General features: G+C 53.2%; 1 protein-coding gene across 1 annotated transcript; it reads left to right on the forward strand.

The window, feature by feature from the left end:
- Window positions 1–7,659: 7,659 nt before the first annotated feature.
- Window positions 7,660–11,179, forward strand: ACP4 (acid phosphatase 4; the record flags this gene model as incomplete). Its single annotated transcript, XM_026451255.1, has 8 exons — window positions 7,660–7,770; window positions 7,839–7,943; window positions 8,019–8,105; window positions 8,900–9,046; window positions 9,310–9,408; window positions 9,482–9,577; window positions 10,893–11,025; window positions 11,097–11,179. Coding segments are annotated over exons 1-8 (861 nt in total), but the record flags the coding sequence as incomplete, so codon positions are not given.
- Between the last annotated feature and the right edge of the window lie 347 nt (window positions 11,180–11,526).

Consider the following 11,526-nt stretch of genomic DNA (forward strand, 5'->3'; position numbering starts at 1 on the left):
GGTGAAAAAAAAAAGGCGGGCACGGGGGCTCACACCTGTAATTCCAGTACTTTGGGAGGCCAAGGTGGGCAGATCACGAGGTCAAGAGATGGAGACCATCCTGGTTAACACAGTGAAACCCGTCTCTACTAAAAATACAAAAAAATTAGCCGGGCGTGCTGGCGGGCGCCTGTAGTCCCAGCTACTCAGGAGGCTGAGGCAGGAGAATGGCGTGAACCTGGGAGGCGGAGCTTGCAGTGAGCCGAGATCGCGCCACTGCACTCCAGCCTGGGCGACAGAGTGAAACTCGGTCTCTAACAAACAAATACATGGGAAAGGGCATTCCAGGCTGGGCCCCAGCAGTGCAAACACGGGACTATCTTCGAGTTCGCTGTGGCCAAGAATACACCAGGGCGGGCATGGGAGGTAGGTGAGATTTTTTTTTTTTTTTTAAGCCTGGAGGGTGTCAGGTTACTTGCAGCCTCCAATGCTCAGTGGGGGACCTGGAATTCAGGGCCACTGGAGGGCTGTGAGGAGAAAGGGACAGGGTCAGCTCTGGGTACAGGAGGACCCCTCTGAGGACTGGAGGAGAGAGAGAGAAGACTGGGGTGAGGGTCCAGCGGGGGCAGAAACCCAGGCAGGGAGGAGGGAGGAAGCAGCCAGGAACCCCCCAGGTCTCAAAAAATTGTCGTTTTGAGCGAGACTCTGTCTCAAAAACAGACAAACAATTGTGGTTTTGCCAAAACCGACGTTTATTTCTTGTGCTCAACCCTTAAATCAACCAATTTCTGGCTGAGAAAATAATGCAGACACAGACAGACAGACAGACAGACAATTGTGGTTTTGCCAAAACTAACGTTTATTTCTTGCGCTCAACCCTTAAGGCAGCCAATTTCTGGTTGAGAAAATAGTGCAACACCGCCACTGTGTGGCTATTTGGAGTTTTGCAGCCAATAACTCGAAAGTAAAGCCCGCCTCCAAATCGGAAGCTTTTGAGAACTTCAGGAGGGCGCTGTTGCCACTGGTACTAAAACATTGGCCCAAAATGTTGGTGATCCACAAAAATTCTATTAATTGGAGATAAAATTATAGTGTGACTATGAATCTGTTTATTACTGAAATTTGTGGCCATTACTGAAATTTGTGGCCAAGCACTGTGGCTCACACCTGTAATCCCAGCACTTTGGGAGGCCGAGGCGGGTGGATCACTAAGTCAGGAGTTCAAGACCAGCCTGGCCAACATACTGAAATAGAGACAGGGGTCTCTACTAAAAATACAAAACTTAGCCAGGCGTGGTAGCAGGTGCCTGTAGTCCCAGCTACTTGGGAGACTGAGGCAGGATAATTGCTTGAATCTGGGAGGGGGAAGTTGCAGTGGGCCGAGATCGCGCTATTGCACTCCAGCCTGAGTTTAACAGAGCGAGACTCCATCTCAAATAAAATGAAATTTGTGAGGCCGGGTGTGGTGGTTCACGCCTGTAATCCCAGTACTTTGGGAGGCCGAGGCGGGTGGATCACCTGATGTTGGGAGTTTGAGACCAGCCTGACCAACATGGAGAGACCCCCCATCTCTACTAAAAACACAAAATTAGCCAGGTGTGGTGGTGCATGCCTGTAATCCCAGCTACTCGGGAGACTGAGGCAGGAGAATTGCTTGAACCTGGGAGGCGGAGGTTGCGGTGAGCTGAGATTGCACCATTGCACTCCAGCCTGGGGGACAAGAGCAAAACTCTGACTTGGAAGGAAGGAGGGAGGGGAGGAAGGGAGAGGGGGAGGGGGGGGAGGAGGAGGGGGAGGGGAGGGGAGGGAGGAAGGAAGAAAGGAAAGGAGGAAATTTGTTGAGCTTTTCCAGGAAAACCTAGCACGCACAGTCAACCCTACTCCAAAGCTGTCTTTTCAGATATTGAGCTGAAAGGAAATTGCTTTTGCCTAGATGAGAAGGTAGGTGAAATGCAACTGAAGGCTGAAGTGTCCCCCAGGGCATTGACCTGAGGATGCTGGAGATAGAGGCAGGGGGTTGGGGAAGGGCACTATGCAAGGGGGCTGCTAAGGAACCGCCTATGGGGGTGAGTCTGCACACTTTTACAGGAAGGGACATTGCTGGTGGGTGTTGAAGGTTAAATAGGAGCTTGTTAAGAAAAGAAAAGAGGCTGAGCACAGTGGCTCACACCTATGATTCCAACACTTTGGGAGGCTGAGGAAGGAGGATTGCTTGAGGCCAGGAGTTAGAGGCCAGCTTGGGCAACATGGTGAGATCCTGTCTCTAAAAAAATTAATAAAAGTTAGCTGGGCATGGTGGTGAACACCTACCGTCCCAGCTACTCAGGAGGCCGAGGCAGGAGGATCGCTTGAGCCCAGGAGTTCAGGGTTGCAGTGAGCTATGATCATACCACTGCACTCCAGCCTGGGCAGCAGAGTGAGATCTCATCTCAAAAAGAAAAAAAAAAAAAGAGGAAGATGTGTTGATACAGTATGACAGTGATGGAGAAAATGATGATAACTAAAGCCTGTTGCAGCTGATGTGACAAGTGCATTCACATCTTGGATCGCAGGCTGCCCTGGCTGTGGTTTTCTGGGGCCCATTGGACAAAGCTTTTCGCCTTTGTCTGATGGAGAAGAAGCCGGGGGATCAGAGGGAAATAACAAATCCGAAGTACACAGCAGCCTGTGTTGGTGCCAGGTGCTGAATCTGCCCTGCTCTTTCTTCCCTCTGTGCCCTTACACCCAGAGTTGAAATGTTCTTCCTCTTCTTGGAATTCCCCAGACAGACTCCTACTCATCCCTCAAAACCCAACTCAGACTCCCAGCTCCTAGCCTCAAACCTGAGAGGGTGGGCCCTCACCACTCTCCTACCTCAGACTCTGGAGTCCCGACCCCCACCCCAGTCCCTCCTGAAACACGGAGTCCCCAGGTGTGATGTAGGCGGGAGGCCGGGCGCAGGGGCAGTGGGCGGGGGAGCAGGATGTGCGGATTCAGTTACATTTATTCGGCCTCAGAGCCATGGTCCGGGCAGAGGCAGGGCTTTTGGGTGGGGAGGTCCTGCGTCTTCTCACTGCTGAGCCTGAGAGAGGAAAACAGGGAGATATACAGAGACGTGGGAGAGAAAGAGAGACCAAGATGACAAAACCAGACCAGGGAGACAGAGACTCAGCCCCCACCTCCGCCTTCCTCCTGCTCACCTTGTTGAAGAAGTAGATGGAGGTCAGGATGGTGAACACGGCCATGGCCAGGGTCACATTCTGGGGGGAGGAGATCAGAGGTCAGGACCCTTCCCCTCCCTGCCCTCTGCCCCGCCCCAGGTCTCCCTTCCCTCCCTTCCCTACCCCTCCTCACTTCCTGAAAGTTCATGGCCTTGGGATTCCAGCCACCCCTTGCTTGGTCTTCTCCCCCTTTCCTGGGCCTCTGAGCCAGAGAGGGGAGAAGCCACTGGAACCCCAAGAGGGGGTTGTCAGAGCAACAAGAATGGTGGCCAGGGCAACGGGGGGAGGGCATTCTGGCAGAGGCACAGGGCAGAGACAGACCCTGGTGTGGCCCGCCACACGCGGCGTCTGAATGTGACATCGGGACATGTGAGACTGGAGCGTCTGAACCTCGAACACCATACTGAGGCGTCTGGGTTTTTCCCCGGAGGGTGCTGGGGAGCCATGGGAGGGTTGAGAGCAGGGGAGGGACCGGGTCAGTTCTGGGTATAGAAATATATCTCACAGCAGGAGCCTGCAGGCCAGGAGAACAGTTGAGGAGACCCAGGCAAAATTTCCTCCTCCAGATGGGAGGATCACTTGGGCTCAGGAGGTCGAGGTTGCCATGAGCCAAGATCACACCACTGCACTCCAGCCTGGGCAACAGAGCGAGATCCTGTTTCCACAACTACAACTAAAAAATAAAATAAAATAAAATACACGTGATACATGCATGTGTGAGATATCTATTTACCTATCACTACCACAAAAAAGGAGACGATACAATCTGGCTATTCAGGTAGCTATTTGCATTATTTCTGGCAGATAGAGTCTTGCTATTTTTGGTAGTTATGTTGTACAACTGTGAACACTTATTGGGGAAATACGTGTGTGTGTGTACATATATATGTACTATATATATACACATATATAGGGTTGGGTGCGGTGGCTCATGCCTGTAATCCCAACACTTTGGGCAAGTGAGACAGGAGAATCACTTGAGCCCAGGAGTTCGAGACCAGCCTGGGCAACATAGTAAGACCCCATCTCTTTAAATATATATAAATATAGGCCAGGTGCGGTGGCTCACACCTGTAATCCCAGCACTTTGGGAGGCCAGGATGGGAGGATCACTTGAGGTCAGGAGTTTGAGACCAGCCTCGCCAACAAGGTGAAACCCCATCTCTACTAAAAAAAACAAAAAAATTAGCCGGGTGTGGTGGTGTGCACCTGTAGTCCCAGTTACTCAGGAGGCTGAGGCACGGGCAACGCTTGAACCCCGGGCGGAGGAGGTTACACTGATCCGAGATCACGCCACTGCACTCCAGCCTGGGCAACAGAGTGAGACTCCATCACAAAAAAAAATAATAATAATAAATAAATAAAAATAAATATATAGAAAAATATATACTTGTATTAATGAAGCAGTGGGTCCTTATTTGCTGATTCAGTGGTCACGGTTGTACAACATCGCTCCTATGAATAACACGGATTGTAAAACAATACCTCAGGGCACTACCCAGAAAATTCCAGAAGGCAACACATTCTGCAGAGCAAGGGGCACCGTCTCTCCAACAAATCCATGCCACAATGCAAAACAAAAGCAAGTGGCCTTGCTATATTTGAAAAAATCCGTTAAGAGACACAGGACGAGCTTTGATGGGTGATCCTGGACCAGGTTTTGGTTTAGACAAACAAGTTATAAAGGCTCTTTGGGTGGGAGACTGAGGCAGGAGGATGGCTTGAAGCCAGAAGTTTGAGACCAGCCTGGGCAGCATGGCGAAACCCTGTCTCTACTAAAAATACACAAATCAGCCAGGTGTGGTGGTGTGCACCTATAGTCCCAGCTACTCAGGCACGAGAATCACCAGAACCCAGGAGGCAGAGGCTGCAGTGAGCCGAGATCGTACCACTGCCCTCCAGCCTGTGTGACAGTGAGACCCTGTCTCAAAAAACAAAACAAAACAAAGTCTCTTTGGGGAGAAATGGAGGGACATTTGAACAGGGAGTGGGTATCAGACAAGACCAAAGCACTACTGCCAAGGAGAAGAGAAGGTTAACTGAAAGACGCAGGTTACAAAATTGCAGGTTCTGTATGATCTCATTTGGGTAAGAAGTACATATATGAAAAACTGCATTTAAACGTCAGGTTTCGCTCTGTCGCCCAGGATGGAGTGGAGTGACAGAATCAGGGTTCACTGCAGCCTCAACTTCGGACTCAAGCGACAAGTGGCTGAGACTAGAGGCGTGCGCCACTACACCTGGTTAGTTTTTTGGTATTTTTAGTAGAGACAGGGTTTCACCATGTTGCCCAAGCTGGTCTGAAACTCCTGGACCCAACTGATCTGCCCACTTTGGCCTCAGAAAGTGACAGGATTACAGGTGTCAGCCACCATGCCTGGCCCAGTTATATTGATTGCAGACTTCTGACCTCCTGAACTGTAATGGAATAAATGTGTGTCATTTTAAGCCACTGAGTGGTAACCTGTCACAGCAGCCAATACATCAGTAGATATTAAAGTGCTGACATCTCCAGGGGCTAGAACATGGTTTCTAGTTTCTTAATTTTGCTTCAGGGTTTTTTTTTTTTCTCTTTTCTATTTTTTTTAGAGACAGGGTCTTACTCTGTTGTCCAGGCTGTAGTGCAAAGGTATGATTATAGCTCGCAGAAGACTCAAATTCCTGGACTCACATGATCCTCCCATCTCAGTCTCTTGAGTAGTTGGGACTACAGGCACACGCCACCATACCACGCCTGGCTAATTTTTGTTTATTTTTTATAGAGATGGAGTCAGGGCGGGGCGGGGGGGGGGGGGGGGTGGTCGGTCTCTCCATGTTGGCCAGGCTGGTCCTGAACTCCTGGCCTCAAGCAATCCTCAAACCTTGGCCTCCCAAAGTTCTGGGATTAAAGGTGTGAGCTGCCAGCTCCTGGTCTGGCTTAAGCCTCCAGCTCTTCTACTTCTTTATTCCAGGGGCCTCTATCGTATTTCAAGTACGGAGAGAGAGAGAGATTCACAAAACTTTCGTAACTGCTGCAGGAGCTCACACCTGTAATCCCAGCACTTTGAGAGGCTAAGGTGGGAGAACTGCTTGAGCTCAGGAGTTTAAGACCAGTCTGGGCAATACAGCAAAACTCTGTCTCAAAAAAACAAAACAAAACAAAACAAAAAAAAAACAGGACAGGACTGGAGGCTGACTGTGCACAGTGAGGCAGGAGCACCAGCCAACCCCAGATGGTGCTGAGAAGTGTAGATTTTATCAGCATTGTGGGATGGTAAGGCCGCCTGAGCAGCAGACGATTGCCACTGAAAGATAACTTGTTGGCTGGGCATGGTGGCTCACGCCTGTAATCCCAGCACTTTGGGAAGCCAAGGCAAGTGGATCACCTGAGGTCAGGAGTTCGAGACCAGCCTGGTCAACATGGTGAAAACCCATCTCCACTAAAACAAAAACAAAAACAAAAATTAGCTGGCCATGGTGGCACATGCCTATAATTCCAGCTACTAGGGGGGCTGAGGCAGGAGGATCTCTTGAACCTGGGAGGTGGAGGTTGCAGCGAGCTGAGATCATGTCACTGCACTCCAGCCTGGGCAACAGAGTAAGACTACGTCTCAAAAAAAATACAAAAAATAAAATAAAATAAAAAGAAAGAAAGAGAAGAAAGAAAAGAGAAAGAAAGATGACTTGTTATACTCACAGTTTCTCCAGAGGAGGGAGCATGCCACGGGGGCCACACGGGGAGGCACTAGGGGTGCCCGGGAGACAGACCTGAAGCAAGCAGCTTCTTTGTGTTTTCTGTGGGATAAGGTAGGGTAAAGAGTGGCTGGTTGAGCCACTTCAGCAGGCTCTGGGGCACAGGGGCTGTCCTGAGTTGTCCAGTACCCTGTCCCAGGTGATCAGGGCAGGTGGATGGTGGCCCAGGTGGTTGGGGTGTGGGCTCTGGGTTGGCTGGTTTGTACAGAAGAGGCATGCGCCTGGGCCAGTCCGTGACGATTTCCAGGAACTGGTAACCCGGGGAGGGGCGGTCCTTCTAATGAATAGCAAGGCCCCTGGTGCCAAAGCATCAAAGCGCAGAAAATCAAGCACATGGTTACTACCGTCGACCTCTCTGACTCAGGGGGTCAAGGCTGTGGCTGAGATGAACAATGCGGGGTGAGGGTCTCTTTCCAAGTCTGCATCCAGGTTAAAGGCACCTGGGTTCCAATCGCAGCTTTGTCTGAGAAACCTCAGTGTTTTCTTGGGCAAGTTACAGAACCCTTCTGTGCCTCAGTTTCCCCATCGGCACAATGGGGATGGTGACAGCACATCGAGCTTCTGCTGGGGCAGCAGTGAAGATGAAACGGGTTAATCAAAGACTGGCAGAGGCGCTGGGGGATGGGACCTGTGGCCCCTGGGGAAGCGTGCCAGGGCCTGCTATAATGGGGGTGCTGAGTGCAGGGCTGGGACAGGCGGGACTGCGGCCCAGACAGTGGGCTGAGCTCAGCGTCTGGGCTGGGTGGAAATGGCCGGGCTGGGGTTTTGGGGCCACCCTGCTGGACCTCTCCTGCTCCTGCTGCTGCTGCTGCTGCCACCCCGGGCCCTGCCAGAAGGACCACTGGTGTTCGTGGCTCTGGTGAGGCGCCCCCGCCCCGGCCTGCCCTCAGCTCCCCCAGGGCTAGCCCTGACCAGTCCTGTGTCCAGGTATTCCGCCATGGCGACCGGGCCCCGCTGGCCTCCTACCCCACGGACCCACACAAGCAGGTGGCCTCCACCCTGTGGCCACGAGGCCTGGGCCAGCTGACCAGGGTGAGAAGCGGGTGGGAGGTGAGGGCAAGGGTGGGAGGGGTGGAGAGGGGTAGACTAAGGCTGTTCTGTCCCCAGGAGGGGGTCCGCCAGCAGCTGGAGCTGGGCCGCTTCCTGAGGAGCCGCTATGAGGCCTTTCTGAGTCCCGAGTACCGGCGGGAGGAGGTACTGCCATAGTGACCCCCACCTGGTCCCCTGACCTTCCACCTTTGACCTGCACTGACTACAACACCCTCTTTGGGCCTCCACCTCTGGCCTTTGACCTCCATCCACCTGACTTGCCCTCTACCTCTAATCTCTGACCCCCCGTACACTGACTAACCCACACGGACTTCTGACTCCATCTCAACCTGTCACATCTCGACCTCTGACCTCCATCAACTCTGACTTTATTATTTAGCCTCCATCTCTGTTTTCTAGTCCCGTTGACTCCAATCAGACCTCTGGCCTCTGACATTTGACCCCAAACTTGATTTCGATCTTTGACCCTTATTGACGTAACTTGCTCTCCTGACCTCTAACCTTTAACCTCTACACTTTGTCACTTCTGACCTACCTCTTTTGTCTCCTCCTATGTCTCTGACATCCCCCAGTTACAGACAGTCCCCCTGACCTCTGATGAACACGTATTGAACTCTGACACCAAGCCTCCATGCTGCCCTCCTAAACTTGACCTCTAACCTCCAGCCTCCACTGATTCTGATCTTCCTTTTTGACCCTCATTGACTCAACTGACCCCCTAAATCCAACATGGCTGTCCAGTTTAGGACGTCCAGCCCAACCGCTCCTGACATTAACCTCTGGACCCTTGATCCCAGCTTCCAACATTGAAGGCCACATGATTCTCAGTGTCTGACCCCTACTCCAAACCGAATCTGAGGCTTCTGTGATTTGCCACCACCGCTGACCTCTGACCCCAACCACGACCCCCCGCCTGCCCTCTCTCCACCCCGCTCCAGGTGTACATCCGCAGCACGGACTTTGACCGCACACTGGAGAGCGCGCAGGCCAACCTTGCCGGGCTGTTTCCCGAGGCTGCTCCAGGGAGCCCCGAGGCCCACTGGAGGCCGATCCCAGTGCACACGGTGCCCGTGGCTGAGGACAAGGTCAGGGCGCTGGACCCAGGTGTGGTGAGGGAGGGAGCGGGTGGAGAGAGAGGCAGCTCTGGGTCTGGCCACCTGAGCTAGCTCCGAGAAGCAAGGCTGTCCTCGAGCCGGTCTGTCCAGACCAGCCTGAGCCCGGGCCCACGCTGCTCTTCCGGATCTGGGAGAAACTGTGACAGACGCAGGGGCAGAGAGCCCGGGTTCCCCCAACCCGCTGTGAGACCCAAGGCACGTGGCTGTCCTCTCTGAGCCTCAGTTCTCCCCAGCTGCTAAGGTTCCCCATGCGCAGCTGTCCCAGATACCACGAGCTGCTGCGGGAGGCCACCGAGGCCACCGAGTACCAGGAGGCCCTGGAGGGCTGGACGGTGAGCAGGGTGGTGGCGGGGTGGGGCGAGGCGCAGGGGACCGGCCAGGGCTCACCCAGCCCTGTGCATCCAGGGCTTCCTGACTCGCCTGGAGAACTTCACGGGGCTGTCGCTGGTTGGAGAGCCGCTGCGCAGGGCATGGAAGGTTCTGGACACACTCATGTGCCAGGTGAGCCCCGCCCCTTCCCAGCCAAGGGTTTAAGGACAACTGTTTCCAATCCCAGCTTGCTACTCACTAGCCCTGTTCCCTCATGCATTTAGTTAACTCTGTGCCTCAGTTTTCCCATCCGCACAGTGGGGATGGCAACACCGGTATCAACACCTCCCCAGGACGCCGTGAGGATTCAAATGGTTAAACGCCTGGCACACAGTGAAGGCCTCGCCAGGGTTTGAGGCTACACATTTGGCAATTCCTCCCCACAGTCCTGTAATCAGAAAACCCAAAACCTGGGCGGCGGGAGCTGACCTGAAATAGACAGGGTCTCGCTGTCACCCAGGCTGGAGTGCATTATCGTAACTCACTGCAGCCTCCATCTCCCTGGCTATAGGAATCCTCCTGCCTCAGCCTTCCAAGTAGCTGAGGCAGGTGCACACCACCATGCCTGGCTAATTTAAAAAGAAAAAAAAAAACAAAAAAAGTTTTTTTTTTTCTTTTGTTTTTTTTTTTTTTTGCAGAGATGGGGTCTCACTATGTTGCCCAGGAACTCCTGGGCTCAAACAATCCTTTCGCCTCCCCCAGCGCTGGGATTACAGGTGCAAGCCACCACACCTAGCTAGTACTCTTGCTAGTCTTTGCTCACTCCAGCTCACGGAATGTTCCAGATCACAGGGTGGGAGCAGCGATGTGTGTGACTAAGGGGGCTGCCCCAGCCCTTGCTATGTGTGTTCCCTGCTGTGTGGTGTCAGTACCATCAGATCTTTCTGAAGTCCAGAATGTCTGAGCTGTGAAGCCCCTCTGGTCCCAGGTGTTTCAGATAAAGCCTTCTGGGCTGTGGAATGACAATGTCTATTATTAATTAATGATCGCTGTTGGCCGGACGCAGTGGCTCACGCCTGTAATCCCACCGCTTTGGGAGGCCGAGGCGGGTGGATCACCTGAGGTCAGGAGTTCGAGACCAGCCTGGCCAACATGGTAAAACCCCATCTCTACTAAAAATACAAAAATTAGCTGGGCATGGTGGCACGCACTTGTAATCACAGCTACTCGCGAGGCTGAGGCAGGAGAATCACTTGAACCCGGGAGGCGAGGATTGCAGTGAGCCGAGATTGTGCCATTGCACTCCAGCCTGGGTGATGGAGCAAGGCTCCGTCTCAAACCAAAAAAAAAAACCACACTGCTGTCCACATTCATGATTTCCCAGCCTGATCCAGATCCAGCCCATGGGGGACTCAAAAGAGCCGGGGGCAGCACACGCCTGCAGGGCCAGAGGCAAACTCGAGGGCTCAGGATGGTCCATCAGTCTTCTCTTCCCGTCTCCCCACAGCAAGCCCATGGTCTTCCACTACCAGCCTGGGCCTCTCCAGATGTCCTGCGGACCCTTGCCCAGATCTCAGCTTTGGATATTGGAGCCCACGTGGGCCCACCCCGGGCAGCAGAGAAGGCCCAGTTGACAGGGGGTGAGGTGTCGGGCCGGGAGGCTGGGGTGCCTCACTCTGGGAGATTCTAAGCTCTTTTTTCCCATCCTCAGGGATCCTGCTGAATGCTATCCTTGCAAACTTCTCCCGGGTCCAGCGCCTGGGGCTGCCCCTCAAGATGGTCATGTACTCAGCTGTGAGTCCTTGGGAAGCAGTGCCATATGACACTGAGGCACAGGGATGAGGGTGACAGCGATCTGGGTGAGGAAGAGCCTGCGGTCCCAATGGACCCCAGTCCATTGCCTTGGGTAGCCTGTATCTCCAAAGCCTGTATACTCTTGGGCTATATCATTAGTCTGGAAAGAGGGAGGTGATGGTGTTACGGGAGGAAGAATTTATGAATTAAAGATAATTCCTTGTTTTCATTAAGAAAACATTGGCCGGGCGCGGTGGCTCAAGCCTGTAATCCCAGCACTTTGGGAGGCCGAGACGGGCGGATCACGAGGTCAGGAGATCGAGACCATCCTGGCTAACATGGTGATG

Source organism: Piliocolobus tephrosceles, unplaced genomic scaffold (assembly GCF_002776525.5).
Source record: "Piliocolobus tephrosceles isolate RC106 unplaced genomic scaffold, ASM277652v3 unscaffolded_28438, whole genome shotgun sequence".
NCBI classification, from domain to species: domain Eukaryota; kingdom Metazoa; phylum Chordata; class Mammalia; order Primates; family Cercopithecidae; genus Piliocolobus; species Piliocolobus tephrosceles.